The following is a 21,665-nucleotide window of genomic DNA, read 5'->3' as shown; positions in this document are numbered from 1 at the left end:
ACTCCTGCTTCCATCCTGCCCGGGGATGCAGAAAGCTTCCCCCCACCACAGCCAGACCTCCCCGCCACCGCCCCCCAGGGACCTGGCCAGACCCTCTGCTTGGGAAATTCAGCACAAAAGAACCTTCCTCACCAGCTCGGCCTCACAAAGACAGACTTTATTGGACTATCTGGGACGGAAACCCCACCACTCCAGCCCCACAGCCGAGGACACAGCCACTTCTCAGGTGCACCAGGCATCACACAGGACCAGTAAGTTAACGCGAAGGACTCGCAGGCATGGAGGGCGCACTCCGCGAGGACCCGGGGCGGCGGGGGGCAGAGGCTGTGCCCGCGGGCAACGGGCTCAGACACCCACCGCAACGGAACAGCGCCCAAAGTCAACACGACGGGGCAGGTGCACCCAGAGCCAGGATGCTGTGGGCCAGGAGCACAGAGATGCAGGCTTCCCCTCAGGCCCCTCCCTCTCGCGACCCCTCGGCCGGGCCCCCCTGCCCCGGGCAGTGGGAGAACTGTGCCTCGTCCGGGTCAGGCTTCAAAGTTCTCAGAGCCTCGAGCTGTCTCTGTGGCCCCTGTCCTACAGACAGAGGGCGCCACGTGGGGAAGATCAGGGCTTGGTGCGTCCAGCCCCTCCCAGCCTCAGCTCAGCCGCTCTCTCCTGGGAGCAGGACCCCTATTCGGGGATCTGACCCCGCAGCAAAGGCCCAAGGATGACAGCCCGGGACCACGGACAGTCTTAGCTCGGCCAGCTTCCAGGCCTCAAGTCTCAGCACTAGGATGATTCATTAACACCCTGCAAGGCGGGTGTCCCCATGCCTGTAAAAACAAGGACTTGCCCTCCTTCAAGGAAATCCGGTCTCAGGGCAGAAGCACAGCCGAGTGCGGGAAGGAGCACTGACACTCCTGGCCCTGGGAACGCGCCGCAGGGGGCGCCCCCAAAAGCACGTGTAAAGCGCTCATTTTTAGGATGATGACGAAAAGACATCAGAGGAAGGGGGGGTGGCCTGCAAGCCCTCAAGAGGCCCAGAGAAGGTGGTCAGCTCCTGGCCAGGGCCTCCTGATGCTCCAATCTGGAGAGGCCTCCAACCCAAGGCTCCTGGGTCTGGGTCGATGCTGGGAGCCTCAGGACAAGGGCGCACACAGTGACAGGGGCCCCTACAAGGAAGTCACGGGGTCAGGAAAGGAGCAGGGCCCAGGAAGACAAGACTCGGCCAGGACACACTGACCTTTAACCTAGCTCTTGGTGCGTGCATCACAGAGCACATTATAGAGGGGAGGACTCGCCCCCAGCCCGGGCACCCCTGCAGCCTGAGAGCTGGGAAATGGGGCATAGACGTGCAGCCCCCAGCAGCAGTGGGGCAGGAGGGCCAGGGGCTGTGCTCTGGGGATGTGTCCCCTACCACACGTCTTGCACACGGAGACAGATGCTGTTAGTCAGAGGCAAGGCCTCAAGTCCGGTAGGCCTGTCTCTGGGGAATAAAGCATTGTCATATTACAGGGATCTTGGGGACAAACCACAAATATAAATCCTTAGGCCAGAGCTTCTGAACAAAAACTGGTAAAAAAAAAAAAGTCTCAGCTCCAGGTCATCGACCTGCGATGGGGGAGGGGTGCCGAAGAGGGCTTCAAGGGTGGGCGGTCTCAGCCCCAGCCCCGCTGGGAAGCAGTCTCTTCAGCCAGCCGGCTGCGGTGTCCGGAGCCCAGGGTCACACCTGGCTGATGATCTCCCCATTCTCAGGTACAAACACTTGCACGGGGGCCCCCTCAGGCGATCTCCGGAGCACACACACGGTGGGCACCTGCCCGGGCCAGGGGGAAAGGAGAGGTGGGTGAACAAAGCAGGTAGAGACATCAGGACAGCAAGCCCGGCCACACCATCCTTGTCCCTTAAGGACGCTGACCAGTGGCAGCACCGGCCCAGCCACTCAGCCCTTGCCTCCCCAGCAGGCTCTCTGTGCCCTTGTCCATTTCCACTCCAGCTTTCTTTGGGGTGTGACAGGCACCCTGACCTTTGCTCCACCCCCACCCCCACCCAGCTCACTTCTCATCACCCTCCCCGTCTGGCAGGTTGGGCTGGGCTGGGCCCGGGCCAAGGACAGGTCCAAGCTCGCAAGCATGGAAAGGCACGTCAGCTGGAGGGTGCGGCCTGGGACTGCGGCCAGGGTGCTGCCAGGCCCAGGATGCCAGCTGCAGCCCAGAGAACTGGGGGCGGGGGAGGGAGGTGCAGCTGGGCCCTGCCAGAATCTTGGGTCTCAAAGAGGCAGCCTGTTGGGGACTCCTGGAGCACACCCCCTGCAGAGGCCTCCTTACCAGGGAGCAAGAGTAAAGAAAGGCTCACTCAGCACTTCCCTGGTGGTCCAGCGGTTAAGACTCAGCGCTCCCAATGCAGGGGGCATGGGTCCGATCCCTGGTCGGGAAACCAAGATCACACATGCCACGCAGCCAAAAAAAAAAAAAAAGCTCAGGCACGGTCCCCCTCTTCCAGAAAGAAAAAACTGGGCACAGAAATCAGGATGGCCGTGCTACCTCGTGTCGGGGCGCTCCACCTATATGCTGCCCACCAACTCGGTCCCTGACCTCGGGGGCCCCAGGTGATAATAACACCACGTATTAGTACTTACTATGCATTGCGCTAATCATTTCACACCTAGTAACTCATTTAAAGTTCTTACTGCCCCTCTGTGATGGGTCCTTTAAGACTCCCATTTTACAGAAAGAGTGACAGAGGATCAGAGGAGTTAATAAACCTGCCCAGCGCTGGCAGGGCTGAGACTTGAACCGGGGCCTGCGCACTTAGCCATCAGCCACCCTGCTTCTCAGCTGGGTGGGGGGCGGGAGCCGGCTGACAGGCAGTCACAAGTTCTGGCTCCTGCATACACACTGCCAGACTCTCCCTCAGTCCTGGGCGCTCAAGTCGGGAGACTGGGGGGTGATGTGGATTGGCCTTATGGTTATAAATAGAGGCCTATCTGTTTTGTAGATCATCGGTGGAGCCATTAGGAAAAAAGGTCTTAGGTGTCTGGGAGGGTCACCTCCACTGGCGCACGTGGACACGCGCTCTAGAGCAAAACATGCAGGCCAACTTAGGAGGCCCCCAGGGGAGTCTTCCTGGCAGCCTTCCAGAGCCGCGAGGAGACGCTCTGGGGCCTATTCCTCCGAGCTGAAAGCTGCCCGGCCACCGTACTGCAGGATCTCCGCCTGCGCCCCGCTGCCGGATCACGGGACGTGGGAGGGCCGGACCCGTGCGCGTACCTGTGTGCGTGCGAAGCTTTCGGCGCCAGGCGGCAGGCTGCGCACGCGGAAAGCCCCCTGGCGGTCCAGCGAGTGGGGGCGTGAGCTCCGGAGTCGGGCCCGCTCGTGCCACGACTTGAGCTCCTCGGACACGGCCGCCTTGCTGAGCCCGCGGCCCGCGGGGCTGTCGCGCAGCGAGGGCGTCCGGGCCACGCGGCCGTGGGCGGGCAGTGGGCGCTGCCAGCGCGGGGCGGCTGCGTCCTCGCCACGGCCCGGGCCCCACTCGCCCCACTGGCCGAGCGGCGGGCGGCCCTCGGCCAGCACCAGGTAGCGCGCGGCCCTCAGGCAGGCGGGGGGAGGCCGGAGTCGGGGGCCGCGGGGCACGCGCGGGCGGGGCGGCGCGGGCGGGGACAGTGGCCGCAGGAAGGAGATGTCGGGGCTGCTGCTGCCGGGCGGCGTCGGGTGCGACAGGCTGGAGGCGTCGGAGCCGCTGTCCTCGGAGCACGAGTGGCAGGCGGGGCACGGCACGGGCGCGGGTGCCGTCACCGTGTAGTAAGTGGGGCGGCGGCGCGGGAGGGCGCTGCGACCCCTGCCGTCGGGGCCTGTGCGGAAGTGGTCGGTCCTATGGAGAAAAGAGGGGGCGCTGAGCCAGCCCTGCCTGGGCCGCGGGGAAGGCATTGCGCATGCGCGGCCTCGGCCACGCCTCCCCACGTGCGCACCGCCTCCTGGCCTGGCGCACCCTACACGCCCCTCCTGCACCCCACACCACTGCTCCACTGCACGCTGGGGTTTGGGTCACGGAGGCCACAGCTGGCTCCTGTTCTCAGCCATCTCAGGTGCGAGGCGTCCAGTGGCATTTCATCCACACAATCTGAACGTGCATCCGAGGTGAAGGCGTGAAGCTGGCGTGTGGCCCGCCCCGAGGTCACAACCACATGAAGGGAGGAGAGGGCGGGCCCCTCTACAGCCAAGGGCAGAGGCCTCAGGAGAAACCGCCCTGGGGCACCTGCATCCTGGACTTGTCGCCTCTCAGTCTGGAGGCGGTGGTTTCTGTCCAGCTGCGCTGCTCTGTACGGCAGCCCCAGCCGACTAGGACAGGGTGGCCGCATGCAGGTGGCCCTGCCCAGGGCACCAGCTCCGGACAGCCAGCGGGGCTGGAATCCAGCCTCCCTCTGCCAGCACCCCGGGAGCAGGCCTGTCCGTCCAGAGGGGGCGCCTTTCACTAATCTGCACAAAGGCCCTGTGTGTAAAAAGGCCCCCCAGTATGTAAACTATAAAATGCATTGCTGGACTCCAGCCCAGCGCTGCCCAGAAGCAAAGTTAACCTGACGGAAGAACCCAGCAACGTCCTGAAGGTACCCTGGGCTGTCGGACGGTGTGGCCGACACTGCCTGTCATAACTCGGTCACCGAAACAAGCACCAAACAGGGAACTTGGAAAGGAGCATTTAGTGGATTCTCATTATTCATGGGTTCTGTATTTGCAGATTCACCTGCTGCTCAAATTGATTTGTGGCCTCAAAATCAACACTCCCGGCGCTTTTGTGGTCATGTGTGGACACACGCAAGGTGGTGAAAATTCTGAGTTGCCCAGCAGGCTTTCCCAGCTGAGGCTCTGAGTTCTGGGTTCAGCTCTCATACTATTCCCGCAGTCTATTTAGTATCATGCTTTTCATATTTTTGTGCGTTTTGTTGGTGATTTCAGTGTTTAAAATGGCCCCAAAGCTGGTGCTGCAGGACCGTCTGGTGTCCTGAGCTCAAGGAAGCTGGGACGTGATTTACGGAGAAAATAACGTGTTAGATGAGCTTCGTTCAGGCGTGAGATCTAGGGCTGTTGGCCCTGAGTTCAATGTTAATGAGTCGATGGTACGTATTAGATAAGGTGTCTTTAAATAGAAACCCCATAAAACAAGGTTACGTATTGATCAGTTTACAGACACGTTGTGACCAGAAGCTGTAACCCTGTGTGTCCCCGGGAGCAGTGGTTCAGCGTTTGCACTTCACAGGACATAACTACCCAAGTAATGAGAATCAACTATATGTCAGTTGAAAACGTGACCCGTCCATCGTCAAGAGACCAATAATAAAACAATCACAGACAACTGCAAAAGTATCTTCTAAGATACACTCCTGCTCCCGCAGGAGAGTCTGCAGGGACAGGGAGAAAAGTGGAATCCGGTTGTGCAGAGACAAAACCAGAGTCTTTGGAAGAAAACACCTTGCTTCACAAGTGACTCGCCCTTGGCTTTGCTGGTTGGGGCGCAGCCTCTATTGAGAGGTGCTTAAGAAAAGATCCCAAGGAGAAGCCACTGCACAAGCCATGTGTCACCCACGGGTGTCCCACATAATTCTGGAAGCCACCACCCTCCGAACGTAAATTCTCAATGGTGGGTCTCACCCCCTGCATTACTGGGGTGGCCTGTCTCTTACCTCAGGGGCTGTGACTGGCCCCTCCTGCCCTGCATCTCAGGGGTGGCCGGGGCACTGATGCGGCCCTGCCGCTGCTCGGGAACACTGCGGATGGGGACCACGTAGCAGGAGGCAGGGCTGGGGGTGCTGGGCCCATCCTGCGGGGTGCTGGCTGGGCTGCTGGAGATTGGAGGGATTGGAGACAGGTCAGCAGCAGGAATGCCTCCATCCAGGGGCTCCGGTGTGCAGAGGGTTGGACTCACGCCTCCCACCATCACACGCAGGATGGGGGTCTCCTGCGCTGTGCACCCCCCCATATCCCGCCTGCTCCTGGCCCTCCCTTTCCCCCTCCTGACCTGGACTCGCTTCCGGGATCGGAAGACTTCCTGGGCTTCTCGTAGGGGTGGTCCAGGCTTGTCTCCTTCCAGGGGCTGTTCTGGATGGGCGCCCGCTCCAGGCCCCCCGTGTCAAGGCCTGCTGGCTGCAGCCCCTCGAGGGTTTGGGGCGGGAGAGGCCGGGAAGGTGCATCTGGGGACTCTGGGGGAGGTTTTGGCACTTGAGATGCCTCTGCAGGTGAAGGAAGCCCGGGAGGGCAGTGGGGGGGGAACCCGCCCAACTAGAACCTCCGTGGCCTGCGCCTGGCTCGCCCTCTCGTGGCTGCTGGTCCGGCTGTGCCAGGCCATGGCTCTGGGCCCAGATGCTTCTAAACACTTTATTCTCCTTTCAGACTTACACCTTACAGCTCCATTTTATACCTGCCTCCTACAGGAAGCCTCCCCAGATTGACTCTCTTGGCTCACATGACTCCCCTTTCTAACCTTTACTCCTGATGCCAGGTCTGCATCTAACCTCCTGTTTCCCTATTTTTCCTCTCACGCTGTGCCCACGTGTGCTGTTTCCTTACTGGCCTGGGCCTTCCCCTGGGCAGGACCTCACCACCCTCTTGGTCCACCTTGACCCCTCAGCATCGTTAGGGTTTGTCACCAGGGTTCTCAATCTATGAACTTGTGGTTTCTCCCTCAGTGCTACCCGTTTTCACAAAGGGCAATGACCGTGGCCCGATGGCTGAGGCTCTGACGGGTGGGTATTGAAGTAAAGGCTAAGTCCCAGGCAGAGGCAGGGAGGCCCGGGGCCCAAGGCTCTGCTGGATTCACCTTCCCCTCCCGGTCACGATGACTGAGCACCTGGACCAGCAAAGCGTCAGCACATCCCCCCTCTCACCCATGCACAGGGCGCACAGGCATCGGCATCCCCGGCGGAGCGGACGCTGAGCCCAGCCCGGCTCCCACCTCCTTTAGCTCGCTGAGAACTCACAGCAAACGCCGCCCAAGCCCCGAGTTTTCGCGGAGGAGCCCAGCGCTCACAACAGCCCCTAAACCGCCCTCTCACCTTCCTCACGGAGCAGCCCGTCCAACAGGGAGCTGTCATCTGAGGCGCCGAGCTCTGGGGAGGCCAAAGGAGAGAGGAGGAGGTGAGGAGATGCCCCCGCAGAACTGGGGCATCCGCAGTGCTGAGCAGCTGCCCCACCCCCTTCCAGACGGCGGCATCCCTTATCGGGAAATACCAACCGTGTGTCCAGTACTGTGCTAGGTGTGAATTTATCACTTGGAAGGAGAAAATAAAAATCAGTAAATAGGAGTGAGGAGACAGGAAACTCCATTTTAATCCTGGCTCTGCCATTAGCTTTGTAACCTCGAATAAGCCATTTTAATGCTCTGGGCCTCTGTTTCCCCATCTATTAAAAAAAAAAAAAAAAAGCCAGGCCTTCCTCTGGCAGGGTTTCCAGGCAGTGGAGGGGAAGGCAAAGAGTCATTTCGGAAGGCCCCTGGGGTAAAGAGATTTTTGCTCACTTTTGTATAGTCTTCTGATACCATAAATACAACTCAAGCCCCCCAGATCTGAGAACCCCTGCATTCCCAGAATCAAGAGCGGTGAGACTGGGAACCGCAGCTGTGGGGTCGTGGGGTCTCACAACTCGAGTGAGAGTCTGGCCGTCTGGGTCGGGAAGGTCCTTCCCTGGTGACAGGACAGCCACCTGAGGCCGTGGCGGGTGGCCCTTCTGCATGGGCAGCAGCAGTCTGCGCCGGGACCCAGGAAGTCGGAGGACTCAGATTTGCCATTGTCCTTAAAACACTGAAACCTCAGATACTCGGTCTACACCTAACATGACCCGGATGGAACTCACAAAGCATTTTCAACTACATTTGAGAACACGGATGAGGGCAAACTAACAATAGCTAATCATTTCTCTCGGGCTTTTCTAAGTGCCTTATATACATGAATTCACGTGACCCTCATAACAACCGTGTAAGGTAAGATTACCATCTCCATGTAGCAGCTCAGGACACAGAGGCTTGGAGGAGCTGATAACATAGCTTAGGTCAAACCGCTGGAAGGTGGTTGAGTCAGGTTCACTCCCAGACAGTCTGACCAGAGCCTGACTCTTCACCACCACCATTTATGGGCTCTCCTGTTAGCTGGCCTTTCATGCAGAGGTCATTAACCAGAAAATTCTAAGAAAAGTAGATTCAGATTCCAGCCATCCGAAAATCCTCTATAACAGGGATTGGCTGGTGGCAGGCCTGTGGGACAAATCCAGTTAACTGGCTGCCTTCTTTTTTTTGGCCACACCGCGAGGCATGCAGTATCTTAGTTCCCTGACCCGTGCCCCCTGCAGCTGAAGCAGAGTCTTAACCACTGGACCACCAGCGAAGTCCCTTTAAAACAATTTTTTTTTCCTGGCTGCTTTTATAAATAAAGTTGTATTGAAACACAACTATGGGTTTGTTTACGTAATGTCTGGCTGCTTTCATGATACGATGGCCAAGCTGAGTAGTAATGACTGAGACCACATGGCCCACGAGCCTAAAACATTTACTCCGTGGACCTTTACAGAATTTTGTCAACGCTTGCTCAATTTAAATGAAACAGAACCTTTACACAGACGGAGCAGTTTGTAAACCATGCAGGGTCAGCTGCCCACGGAGCAGCCCGGGCTTCGCTCAGCTCACACCAGCCTGTGCTTTAAGGTTCAACTGGGGAGACTCTTACCTAATGCTGGTTCCCAGCCTCTGATCTTTTACAAAAAGCTGGGGAACCGAGATGTTTATTTTTCACAAATGTCAACTTGAAGAAATTGTGGGACTGTTACTGTCACGGTCCAGGGATGCCGGGGTCGGGGGCTGGGTATAGTCATGTGTTTTGGGTTTGAATATATGGTCTGGGAAGACAGCCATCACCCCCGGCTGTTTAATCACAGGTGGTTCATGAGGGCTGCTCACTGTCTTGGCCACGCTGCCCCACAGCCCTGCTGAACTCCGCCCGGCCCTCGGCCCAGCAGCGGCAGGGGGACACCCCAGGCAGAGGCCATACTCACAAACGCTGGGCACCCTCAAAGGCTGCACCGTCCAGTGCGGCAGCCACTAGCCGCATGTGGCTATTTTAAATTAAATTAAAACTTTAGTTCCTTAGCCACACGGGTCACAATCCAAGTGCTCAACAGTCCCATGCAGTGAGTGCCTGCCATATTGGACAGCACAGATCTGGAACATTTCATCATGGAAGAACTTCTACCAGCGTTGCCAGCACGGGCGCTGCTTAATCAACAAATACGTCCTGAGCACCTGTTACATCAGCTCGGTGCTGGGGGACATTTCTCATCAGGCTCCCTGTGGTCAATTAGTCCCGCAGCTGACCGCTCCCCACCACCTGCAGAGGACAAGCTAATGACTGTCACCTGGTATAATTAGGTTCCAAATTGAGTAACCTTTGGGCGGAGACCAAGAGGGTGGGTGGATTTTTCTAACTTTTTTTTGTTAGTTTGTTTGCTTTTTTTTTCCTCTTTAATTCAAAACACCTTTCAGCTACTAATTATTTTTTCATACATCTTTATTGCTAGTTAATTATTAATCCCTCTCTACTTCCTGCTCTCAGGGCGAGCCCAGCTGGGCAGATGAGCCAAGAGCAGGAATTACCTGTCTAGAGCCACCTCCTCCTGGGCTCCCAGGAGAAGACATTGCAACCAGGACCTCAGGCCTCATCGACACAGGACACTAGACGCAGGACCTCAGTCCTCACCAACACAGGACATCAGACCCAGGACCTCGCCTGGTCAGGACAGGACATTAGACCCAGGACCTCGCCTGGTCAGGCCAGGGCTGCAGGTGGAGAGCAAGCCTGCCTCTCTGATCAGGAGGGTGAAAGCAGTCGCATGGCCAGGCCCCTTCCCCACAGCTCTATTTCCCCTGGACTACGTGCCCCGTCCCGGGGATGGTTGGCCAAGCCCCAGGCGTGTCCTGGCCTGCTCCCCACTACCAACAAGCAGCCTCATCGTCGCAATAGCAGCAGAGCCACAGCCCCACACCGTCCACCACCCCACACCGCAGGCCTGTGGTCAGAGGAGCCCACAGGGCGGTGTGAGGCCAGACGGGACACAAGAGCGGCTGAGACACACAGATGGGGCACAGCCCCCCGGCCCCCTGACACCAGGACAGCAACGAGCCCTCAGGGGCTTCCGTGTCCAAGTCAGCAGCTGCCTTTCAAGGGGAGGTGGCATCCTGGGCCCTGTCAGGAACGGAGGGGGACGGAGGCCCCTCTCCACCGGAGCCGGTCGGCCAGGGGGTCGGCCGTCCTGCCTGGGTCCCCCTGTCGCCCAGGGTTACTGGGTCAGCTCCTCCCTCATCCTTCACTGCTGGCTGCCGGGGGGGACCTGGGAGGCGTCTGGACTCACCCTAAATTAGAGGCCACGTGCCCAACCGGGGCAGGAGGCGGCCTTGGCACAAAACTGACCTGAGGGGTAGGGGTGGGAGCTGGGGAGCCCAGGTGGAGGCCCCAAATCCAGCTCAGCCCAGGGCCCAACTCCCTGTGCCAGCTCCCTCACATGCACGGGAGGCCTGGGACCCAGGAGAGGCCTGGGGGAGGGCGAGCCCCATGCCCTGGGACCAGAACTGAAGGGAGGCCTCCAAGGACTGACCTGACAAGTTGGGCTCGGGTCAGGAGAAAGAAAAAGCCACACGCAAGGGCCCAGAACCACTTGCTGCAAGAGGAACCGGCCTGGACGCATGATGTCCTGGACGACTCATTAGATGCCGCACAGTCAGTGGGCGCTGGCCCCCGGGCTCAGAGACTAGACTAAGAGGCACAGTAACTAGAGAACAGAGCGCGGGGCCCTAGTCCTAACTGGGCGGTTCTAGATACTTCAGGGACGGTGGGTGTGGACTTCACCAGAGCATCCACCGGCAGCCATGGGCCCTGCAGCAGTTCAGCGAGCAGATATGCACAGAATGCGGGCCCTCGGCTGAGCTCACAGGACCACCTGCCCTGTGGGCCTGGGATCAGAAGGGCTGGACAAGCCCTCGAGATAAGCTGAGGTCAGCCTGGGGTCCGGGAGGTCTCCTGCAGGGCGTGGATTTCGAGGGAGGAGTGGGTTGTTTTCTAAGGACATGGGGAGGGTCTCAGGGGAGGGCGATGACTGGGCTGAGGCTTGTGGGGTTGCCACGGGTCAGGATGGGGTGGGGCGGACCGGGGAAGCAGGTTTCCCCCTACGACGGGACGGACGGGTCTGGGACCAGACGGGTCTGGGACCAGCCGCTGCTCACCTGGGCCTGGGGCCAGGGCGGCAGGGGCCCCGTTGCCTCGCTGCCACTCCCCCAGGCAGCGCTGCAGGTCCCGCAGCTTCTTCTCTTCCTGCTGCACCGCGTGCTTCCGCTGCCGGCGTGCCTGGCGGCCCAGGTTCCCCTCCCGGCACAGGCGCCGCGCGGCCTCCGCAATCTGCAGCTGCAGGGCCAGCTCCCTCTCCAGGCTGCTCAGTGGGTCCTGGGGGAGGATGCAGTGAGCGACACCGAACGGCCCAGACCCCCAGCAGATGGCGGCGTCCAGGGCCCAGGCCCCCGAGCCGCTGGCCCGGGACCCACGCAGCAGCCTGACCCCGAGCCAGGCGGGGAGGGACTGAGGTGGACACTCCCCCCCCACCGGGGGGACCGGGCAGACGAGCCACCCGTCACACCACGGGGAGGGACCCAAGGGCCCAAGCCACCCCACGGCCCCCCTCCCGTGCTGAGAAAGGGGAGGACGGTCCCAGGAGCCGGAGCGACCCGTCCGCACAGGCCACTGCCTCCCCGGGCCGGCCGCGCTCTCGGCTGGCCTTCTGCCCACAGGGGACTGAGCCCCATGGCCTCCCTTGAGGGCCCAGCCCTCCCGGTTCCGGCGCTGGCACGGCTTCCCTGAGGCCACGTGGGCTACACGTTGGCGGGGGCCCCTCGTCCACGCGGGGCCAAGCGGCCCGAGCTGTGTGATGCTAGAGCAGAGACCCCTGCAGAGGAGAAGCAAGGCCTGGGGACCACGGCCGCCAGCCTCGGGGAGCAGGGACGGCGCCCTGCAGCGCCTCACCTCTCTGTGCAAGGCCCACTCGTCCAGTTTGTAAGCGGCTCCGATCCTGCGGCGGACCTTGGGGGCCTTCTCCCCCGGCCTGAAGGGGTACTCTGCGGGCAAGATGCCCGTCAGCTCCTGCGGGGGAAGTGAGTTCATGCCAAGCCGCTCTCCACGTACCCAGCCCTTGGCCGAGCAGGAGCAGCCCGTCCGGCGGGCCCTGGGTGACCTGTGTCCGCCCTTCCCCAGAGGCCCCTGACCACCTCCGCGCGTCCCAGCGTCCAGGGCTGTCCCTCGTCCGGGGATCTGCCCTGGCCTGGCACCTCCCTGCAGCCCCTCCTCTGCCCGGCCATATGCCTGGGCCCTGCCAGGGAGAGCTGTCCCCTTGCTGTGCCACCCGGTGCCCCGTCTGACCCCTGGAAGTCTCTCAGGACTGGGGCTCCCATTCCTCGGCACCCACAGCCCAGCACGCGGCTCCAGCCCCTGGGGTTAAGCCCGCGCTTGTGTGCAGCGGGGGCCCAGCCTCACCGCTTCCCGCAGGCAGATCCTCCTCAGCTCCTCCAGGCAGGCCTCCAGCCGCTCCTCCAGGGCCCTCTGCTGCTTGCGCACAGCGTGGGTCAGCTCCTTCGCGGGGGCCACCGGGCTGTCGGGGCCTGCGGCGGGGCAGGGGCGCACGCTCAGGGGAGCCTGTCCCGGGCGCCGCAGGACGCTCCCTGGGCTGATGGTGCACACGCGCGCTCAGACGGCCTCACGCCCGCTCAGGCTGCAGGCCGGCTGCCACGGCAGGCCGTGTCACACCCGAAAGACGGCATGTCCCCCGGCGGCCCGACGGCACCGTTACGGCTCGGAGGGACGGGCTGCCCCTCGGCCGTGTGCGGTGGGGGCCAGGCTGCGGTCAGAGCCCCGTCCTCCCCGCCCGTCCCTTCCCAGCCGCCACCCGCGGCAGGTGCCTTCTTCCTTGTCTGCTCCTCCTCTTCCTCCTTCTCTCTCTCTCTCTCTCTCTCACACACACACACACATACACTCACATACACTCACACATGCACTCTCACACACACACATATACACACACATGCACACATACACAAACTCACACACACACACACACACTGCACGTGCCTCTTCTCTCTCTGTCCAAACCAGCCCACCAGCTCGGGCCAACCTGAGCCACAGCCCCTTTGCGGGAACCAGGTAAGAGTTTTCAGCTTCTTAGGAATCATGGGGCCAGAGCTGAACACGGCAGGTAGCTGTTCAGATAGGATCGACACTCCAGGCCAGACCCCCACCCCGGGAGGAAAACTCTCAGCCCTTCCAGGGTCTGCACCCCCCTTCGCCGCACAGTGGCCTCCCTCCCGCGCCCCCCTTGGGCCCCTCAGCCTGGCTGGGCCTGGAGCCTGGGGCTCGAGGAGTTGGTGGGGTCAGGGGGCCCGAAGCCCTCACCAGACTGCAGGATGACGCCGCTGTCGGTGTCGCTGACCTCATCCTTGCTGTCCATGGTGGACTTCTGGGAGGAGGGGGCACAGAGGAGGAGGGGCCGACACCCTTCCCAGCCTGGGCCAGGATGTGCAGGTGGCCTGGAGTTTCCCCAGCTGTTAAAAGAACAACAAAAAATGATACATGTAAATCCCCTTGCCTCCAAACAGAGCTGTTGAGTCAGGAGGGTGAGGGCGGGAGATGTGGCGTGAGGCCCGTGCTTCCAAGGGAGTGAGTCTGGGATGGGGGTGTCAGTGCTAGGGGCGCTGCGGACAGAAGGCTCTGTGGGCCTCTCCAGCACACCTGCCCTGGGCCCAGCCTGGCCCCCTGCCGCCTCCTTCCCAGAGAGGCCTCCAAGCCCAGGGGTTGACAGCAGTGGTGGCCACAGGGACCACGACACTGGGGAGAAAGACCATGAGGACAGGAGCAAAGAGAGGATGAAAAGGAGGGGACAAGAAAAAGGTGGGAGGACAAGTCAAGGAGGAAGGGAAGGAGAGGAGGGAGGGGAAACATCTGTGCCAGGAGGGAGGCGTGGCTGACGGTCCTCAGCCCGAGACCCATCCTGCCGCCCCCCGTGGGTGAGGGCACTGGGCACTCAGCCAGGCCCTGTCCCGAGGCCCACAGCCCAGGCTGCCTGCTGTCTGTCTGCACCAGGCGGTCCACCCGAGGGCAGGTGCCCAAAGCCGTGAGCCAACTCCCGGGCCACCAGCGATGCCTGGGAGGCCCCTCGAAGGGGAGGGGGCCCGGACCCCACAGCCCACAGCCGGGAGCGAGGCGGCGCGCACGTGCGTGTGTGTTGGGCGCGTGCTGCCGGGCCTGGAGGGGTGACCAGAGCCGAAGCTGCCCGAAGAGGGGAAGGAGACCACGGCACCCTGCTTGCCCGGGCTGGGCGCACGTGTGCAGCTCAGGTAGAGTTCCAGGTGTGCGTCTGCCGGCAGCAGTCACCCCAGCCGCACCCGCTGGCGCCCCCTCTCTCCTCGCCAAGTCTGCACCCCTGCTCAGGGTCCCAACTGGCCGGGGCCTGGCGGCGGCTGGCTAGAACCAGAGTGGGGAGCGCGGGCGGGGCCCAGGCAGGAGGCCTGGAAGGAAAGCCCAGCCACCTCCTCCCTGAGTCAGCCAAAAGTCCTTCGGGAGTCTCTGTCTGGAGCTTATCCTGCTTCTCCTCAGGGCACCACTGCTGGGTGGGGGAGGTGGGCTCCTCAGCCAGTGGGAGAGAAGCTGAGCCCACAGCCAGGCCCCTGGCGGAGGGACCGCTGACGGCCAGGCCCCAGGAGCACCTCTCTGCCCATGGACAGCTTTACAGACCTCCATAAACAGCACAGCCTATCAGAGCACCTTGGGCCTCAGTTAAAAACCTCGCCCTGAAAACAATAGGTACCTGCACTTTGGAGTTTCAGTTCTCCAAGGAAGTCTAGAGAGTGGAGGGTAGGATTTTTTTTTTTTTTTTTACAGTTTATATGGGGCCTTTGCAAAGATGCCAAGGAGAGAGCCTGGCCACATGTTCTGGGAACCGAGACCAGGGTACTTGGTGTGAGTTAGCTCTGCCTGGTCCACCCTCCCAAACCCTCATCCCTCCCGGGGATGGAGCCAGACAGAGGGCAGGCAGCTCCCCCGCCGCCTGCTGCAGAGCCCTGGGCAGCCTGTGGGCCCCCCCAGCAGCCAGGGGCAGGGCCCCGCCAGAGCCAGGAAGCAAGGCCGTCCTAGCACGTCTGCTTGGACGAGGGAGGGGGTGACGTGGGAGGGGAGCCATCAATTACTCACACTTACTAATTAATTATTAACCATTAAGGAGTTGCCTTGGGAAGCTCTGACAACTCAGCCCTGCTCTCATGCCTGTTGCAGAGTGAGCAGGAATTGCGGGGACCGAGGGGTGGCCCGGCAGAACGGCCCCCTCAGCTCCTTCCTCCCTCTGGCCAGGCTCGGGGGCAGGCCTGCTCCAAGTAGGGCAGAGGGCGCGGACCGGAGGTTGGAGGCCCCAGATCCCAGCCTGGATCCTGCCGTCACCTGTATGATCTTAGGGGAGCTCACCTCACCTCAGCTGGCTGGGCCTCCCGTCCTCACAGGCACGGTGAAAACTGGACGGTACCTGGGGCCCCGGCCAGTCCCCATACTGAATCTGGAGAGCGCCAGGCTGAGCAGGAAGGACCCACACATGTGCAGCTCGCGCGTCTGCCCCTCCGGAGGCGGCCCTCCGGCGTCAGGGACCCTGTCCCAGGGGCCGCAGGCTCCCGTGGGTGTTGAAGGCATGGCTTTCAGATAAAGGCAGTTCCGGGAACATCCCCGCCCCTCCGCATGGGAACCCCTCCGTGCCCTCCAGACCCGCAGCCCCAGGTGGCAAGCCCCGTCCGTCCACCCCAGAGAACAGAGAACAAGCAAACGAATGCGACGACGTCCCCAGGAAAAGGCAGAGGAGGACAGGAGGGGAGGAAGGAGAGCGCCGTGCACTTTCCCTCCGGCTGAGCCACGGGGACCCTGTCCCGTCACAAGTGTGGCCCTAAAGAGAGGCCCTGGGACTCTCTCGTCCCAGCCTTCCCCGCGCCCGTGGAAACTGCAGCCTCGGAACTACAGCGCCGGGTCCTCATCCGAGCCCACCATCACCCCCCATCACCCCTGTGCCCTGCGGCTGACGGCCACTGCTGGGCCCCCCACCACTAGGCCGGCTTGCCCTCGACCCAAAGACCCGCTCCAGCTGCCCCGCCCTCACCTGCTTCCAGCTCTTAGTCCAGGAGTCCGGGAAACGCCCCCTGGTCCCAAGTCAGGGGACCGAGGGGCCTGGCATGTCTCCTCAGGGTGTCCCAGGCCACCCTGTGCTCTCTGACCCGGTTCCGCCCCTCACGCCGAGGGCCGGTGGCTGTCCCTCCCCTGGTCCCGCCTGTGTCCCTCCCAGGCTGCCCGGCCAGGGGAGCCAGGTTACTTGTTCCGACTTGAGTCAGAGGGCGGAGCGGGTGAGCAAGCCCTTCCCAGAACAAATCCTGCCCCACAGGCAGCCCGGGCCTCTGCACTTCCGGGGGCCGCAGGGGGCGGGAGAAAAGGGCTCCCCTTGTAGGAACCCCAGAAGAAGGCAGTGGGGATCAGGGCTTCACGGCCTCAAGGGCCCCCGTGCCCTGTGCTGAGCCGCCCAACGCCCCAGATTCCGGCTCCGCGCAGCGCCCAGAGCGGGCGAAGGTTCTGGCGCGTGGGGAGCACCAGCGAGAAACCTACATGCTGACAAGGAGGGTCCAGTGAGAAACCTAGACGCTGACAAGGAGGGTCCCTGCTCCCCAGACCCTGAAGCGGGGCCAAGGCCAGATCAGATTAGAAACTCCCGGGCCGGGCTGTGACCCCAGAGCTCCACACGGGGCGGCTCTGGGGGCCCAGAACAGGCCAGGCTGTTGTGATCACACACATTTCCCTCCAGGATCATCACGGCCGCCACCTCCCTGTTTATCATTTACAACCATCCCTCCACAGGGCCCAGGGCGCATTGACCTGGACCCCAGTCCTCTCCCTAGTCCGCAGGAGGGCCACTGGGACCCCGGGGTCTAAGCTCACTCGCCAACCACCGGGGGCCTGAGACCAAATTGGAACTTGTTCCCTACAAGAAATGAGCCTCTGGGTCTCCGCGCCACTGACCTCCAAGCAAAACCAACAGTTTGCAATTCAGCCTGTTTCACTGGGGGAAGCAAGGGCCAAAGACACTGGTACCCATCACCAGGATGCAAGAAAACAGACAGTGCTGCACACAAAGGAGACCACTCAAGGCTTAACGCCACCTCCTTTTCTCACCACGCCCCTCACCTTGGGATTCCAGCATTCACAAGTCTCCAATTGCTCCCCTCCCCCAAGCCCAAGATGACCTCGCCAGCCCCTAGACCACCTGCCCATCCCCAAGACCACCTCCCCAGCCCCAAGACCACCTCCTGAGGCTGTAGACCACCTCCCCAGCCCCAAAGATCACCTCCACAGCCCAAAAGACTACCTCCCCAGCCCCAAGACCACCACCCCATCCCCAAACACCACCTCCCCAGACGCAAGACCACCTCCGCAGCCCCTAGACCACCTCCCCAGCTCCTAGTCCACCACCCCATCCCCAAAGACCCCCTCCCCAGCAACTAGACAACATCCCCAGCCCCAAAGACGACCTCCACAGGTCCAAAGACCACCTCCCCTGCCCCTAGACCACATCCCGAGCCCCAAGACCACCTCCGCAGCCCCTAGACCACATCCCGAGCTGCAAGACCACCTCCGCAGCCCCTAGTCCACCTCCCCAGCACCAAGACCACGTCCCCAGCCCCTAGACCACCTCACCAGCCCCAAGACCACTTCCCCAGCCCCAAAGACCACCTCCCCAGCCTCTAGACCACCTCCCCAGGCCCTAGGCCACCTCCCCATCCCCAAGACCATCTCCCAGGCCCCTAGACCATCTCCCAGGCCCCTAGACCACCTCTCCAGCCCCTGGACCAACTCCCCAGCCCCTAGACCACCTCCCCAGCCCCTAGACCACCCCCAGCCCCTAGACCAACTCACCAGCCCCTAGACAACCTCCCCAGCCACAGGACCACCTCCTCAGCCCCTAATCCACATCCGCAGCCCCTAGACCACCTCCCCAGCCCCAAGATCAACTCCCCAGCCCCTAGACCACCCCCAGCCCCAGGCCCACCTCCCCAGCCCCTAGATCACATCCTGAGCCCCTAGACCACCTCCCCAACCCCAAGACCAACTCCCCAGCCCCTAGACCACCTCCCCAGCCCCTAGACCACCCCTCAGCCCCAGGCCCACCTCCCCAGCCACTAGACCACATCCCGAGCCCCAAGACCACTTCCCCAGACCCTAGACCACCCCCCAGCAAAAAGACAACCTCCCCAGCAAAAAGACAACCTCCCCAGCCCCTAGACCACTTCCCAACCCCAAAGACCACCTCCCCAGCCCCAAAGACCACCTCCCCAGCAAAAAGACAACCTCCCCAGCCCCAAGACCACCTCCCCAGCCCCTAGACCACTTCCCAACCCCAAAGACCACCTCCCCAGCCCCTAGACCACATCCCCAGCCCCAAAGACCACCTCTCCATCAACAAGACCACCTCCCCAGCCCCAAGACCACCTCCCCAGCCCCTTGTCACCTCCCCAGCCCCAAAGACCACCTCCCCAGCCCCAAAGACCACCTCCCCAGCCCCAAAGACCACTTCCCCAGCCCCTGGAACACATCCCCAGCCCCAAAGACCACTTCCCCAGCCCCTAATCCACCTCCCAAGCCCCTAGACCACCTCCCCAGCCCGTAGACCACCTTCCCAGCCCCTAGTCCACGTCCCCAGCCCCTGGAACACCTCCCCAGCCCCAAAGACCACTTCCCCAGCCCCAAAGACCACCTCCCCAGCCCCTAGATCACCTCCTCAGCCCCTAGATCAACTTCCTTGTCCCAAAGACCACCTCCCCAGCCCCTAGACCACCTCCCCAGCCCCAAAGACCACCTCCCCAGCCCCTTGACCACCTCCCCAGCCCCAGCCCCCAGGGCAGGGATGACAGAGGAAGTCACCCCCCTCAACCACCTTCTGTGGAGCTGTGTCACCAAGACAGGCAGTCTCCTCACTCCCCCTGCACACACACCCATCTCCCCTCACATTCCTGTGCACACCCTCTGTCCAAACAATGTGAGCCCTGAGCCCTGAGCCCCCCTGTGCTGGAGGGCCTACTCTGGGTCTCCCAAAGAGCCCGCAGCCCTTCCCTTCCCCGCTACAGGTTTGTCCCAGTCTTCCCACAACAAACAGAGGAGTTGACGCTGAAGCTGGCACCCAGCCTCCACCTTGCCCATCCCCCAGCTCCAGGGGTGGGGGAGTGATGGAAGTTTCTAGAATCAACTTATAGCATATGTTTTAATGCATAAAATAAGATGAAGAGAATCACTAAGATAATGGATTATATTGAATACAGTTCTAAAAACAGTAAAACATAGTAATCTATATATGTATCTTAATTAACATTACACAGGATCTAGTAGTGGGCAGTTCCGTAGCAATGACGATGGTAAACGATGTTTCATGACCGACGGTAAACCAGGTTTCAAGACAGCTATCACAACTCCACTGTGATATGAAGCCCTCTGTGGTGTCTAGTAATGGCAAATCACAGGTACTACCAATGGTTTCAAGGCAAGGCTAAATTTCAGTAAAGGTTAGTGAAAAATAAACCCTTCCCATCCGAGTACACGACCCTCTGAATGCTATCCACAGATGCTTGGGTGCCCATGGACCCCGTTAAGAATCCCGCCCTCAGGTAACCACCCCCATCTCTGAGCTCAGGGAGAGAAGGACGGAGGACCGACCAATCTCCGCGTTGATCCTCTGGGATCCTGAAAGACCCCTTGCTCCCTCAATTTCACACGCAGCTTTTCCCAGCCCAGCAGAACCTGAGGCTTGGAGTGGGACCAGCCAACCAACTCTCCCAAGAACCCCAAGGCCATGGATCTCCCTGGCCGCCATGCCCTTCAATTCAAACTATCCAGAGTGGGCATTCCAGAGGCCTGCTGAGAAGGTGGGGTTCCGCCCCCTGCTCCCAGCCAGTGCCCCAAACCCCAACTCCACAGCATCATCACCAAGACCACCAGTTGGTGAGGAAGTGGGGTTTCCCCACACACTTGGAATCTGACCTTTGAAAGAAGGAAAAACATTGCATCTCTTTAGGGTTTTCATCTCCTAAGGAAAAGTCCTGAATCAGAGAACTCTTGCACCTCCTGCATCCATCCACTCTCCATTATTTTTTTTTTAAGTTCCTCCTTTAAGTTTCCTGTGATACATGAGATCAGAAGTCAAAGCAAGGGCCCGACCTGACGCCCCAACCAGCACCCAGCAAAGAAGAGTCTCAGGCGCTCCTACAATTTCACTTAAACAATTAAGGAGCCAATGGTCGGCTGCTCGAGCCAAAACAGTGAAAAGAGAAAGGAGGGAAATACCCCGGGACCCTCCAGGAGAGGGGGGCGGGAGATGGTTCCTTAAACTGTTTTCTTTCCCCTCTCCTCCCTTCCCAGTGGGAAAGGTGCTCGCCTCCAGCGAGCGATGGTGGAGCGGGCTGGGACAGGGGACTCCGCGACGGCCTGGAATGCGCCCTGGAATCAGACCTCTAGGCTCTCCTCAAAAAGCCCCTTTGTCCGGTCCACCCTGCTCCCCTCCCCCACCGCGCCCTCCGCGTCCAGGCGGCCCGAGACTCGGCTCCTTTTGTCTGCCTTCCCGGAACCTGCCAGGGGATCCACAGGCGTGGGGAAGGTCGGAGGAAAAAGGTCGAGGAGACGGAAACATGCATTTTCGGTAGGAACTCGGAATTCCCACCCCCCGGCAAATTCCCCCCATTCCCCGCAGGGGCCCCCTCCTCTAAGGCGGAAGACCGTGGGTTAGGGGCTCGATCCCCCCGGCTCCCGCGTCGCGCCCCGGCGCTCCCCCTTACCTGTCCCATGGAGATCCCTCGCCGCCCGCCTGCCCCCGCGCCCCCAGCGCGCGCCTCGCAGCCTCGGGACCTGCTCGTCCAGGCCAGCTCTCCTCCCCCCGCGACTCCTCCCGGCCTCCCCTCCCCGGAGGTATTTCATTTAACTTCGGCATTTGCAGCATCCCAAATGTTAAAGATCCCAAGACATCTGTCCCCTGGGGCGTACCAAGGCCCAGAGGAAAGAGGGGAAAGACGCAGGAAGGGACCCGGGAGTCCGATCCGGGAGCCGGGGCGGGGCCGCGCGTCGGGGCGGGGAGGTGCCCGCGGGGGTGGGCGTCCCGCAGGGACCCGGGCGCGGGGCGAGGCCGGCCCCCTCTTCCCGCTTCCGGACGCGCGCGCGGCGGGACCCCCCCCCCGCGCCGCCAGTTCCCGCGGCCCGGCGGGGGGAGGCTCCTCCCGGACCCGGGCCGCCTTCCCTCCGCGCGCTCCGGCCGGCCCGGCGGCTTCCGCGCCTGGAGACCCGGACTGAGCGGAGGGGGTGCCGCGCCCACCCCCAAGGGCGCTCCCCGCACCCCCACCCCCACCTTGCCGAGGCCCCGCCGCCTCCCGGCCCCCCTGCGGCCCCGACCGGGCCCCCTCCCGCCGCTGGCGGCCGCGGCGGGAGAGGGAGGCGCGCGCTCCGAGGGGGCGCCTCCTGCAGCGAACCGCGAGCCGGCGCCCCGCCCGTCATTCATTCACTCACCCGCTGGTTCAGGGAACACACTGAGCACCTACTGTGCCCGTCCCGGCGGATCAAA

General features: G+C 61.7%; 1 protein-coding gene across 4 annotated transcripts; it reads right to left on the bottom strand.

Annotated features, from left to right (window-relative positions):
* Positions 1-145: 145 nt before the first annotated feature.
* On the bottom strand, positions 146-21,129 carry INAVA (innate immunity activator). 4 transcript variants are annotated; one of them, XM_082613807.1, is made up of 10 exons: positions 20,890-21,129; positions 13,445-13,593; positions 12,533-12,657; positions 12,026-12,142; positions 11,236-11,452; positions 7,028-7,081; positions 5,995-6,175; positions 5,660-5,818; positions 3,252-3,852; positions 146-1,798 (listed from the first exon to the last, which is right to left on the bottom strand). In XM_082613807.1, exons 1-10 carry the CDS (start codon positions 21,048-21,050, stop codon positions 1,706-1,708), a joined length of 1,857 nt encoding a protein of 618 aa, XP_082469933.1. In that variant the 5' UTR covers positions 21,051-21,129; the 3' UTR covers positions 146-1,705. The 4 variants fall into 4 exon arrangements, with proteins under 4 accessions (XP_082469933.1, XP_082469934.1, XP_082469935.1 ...); XM_082613808.1 differs by lacking the exon at positions 20,890-21,129 and adding an exon at positions 15,506-15,585; XM_082613809.1 differs by lacking the exon at positions 20,890-21,129 and adding an exon at positions 15,511-15,580.
* Between the last annotated feature and the right edge of the window lie 536 nt (positions 21,130-21,665).

Source organism: Mesoplodon mirus (assembly GCF_964341445.2).
Source record: "Mesoplodon mirus genome assembly, chromosome: 3".
Classification (NCBI taxonomy): Eukaryota; Metazoa; Chordata; class Mammalia; order Artiodactyla; family Ziphiidae; genus Mesoplodon; species Mesoplodon mirus.
This window is presented reverse-complemented; position numbering and strand designations above follow the sequence as displayed.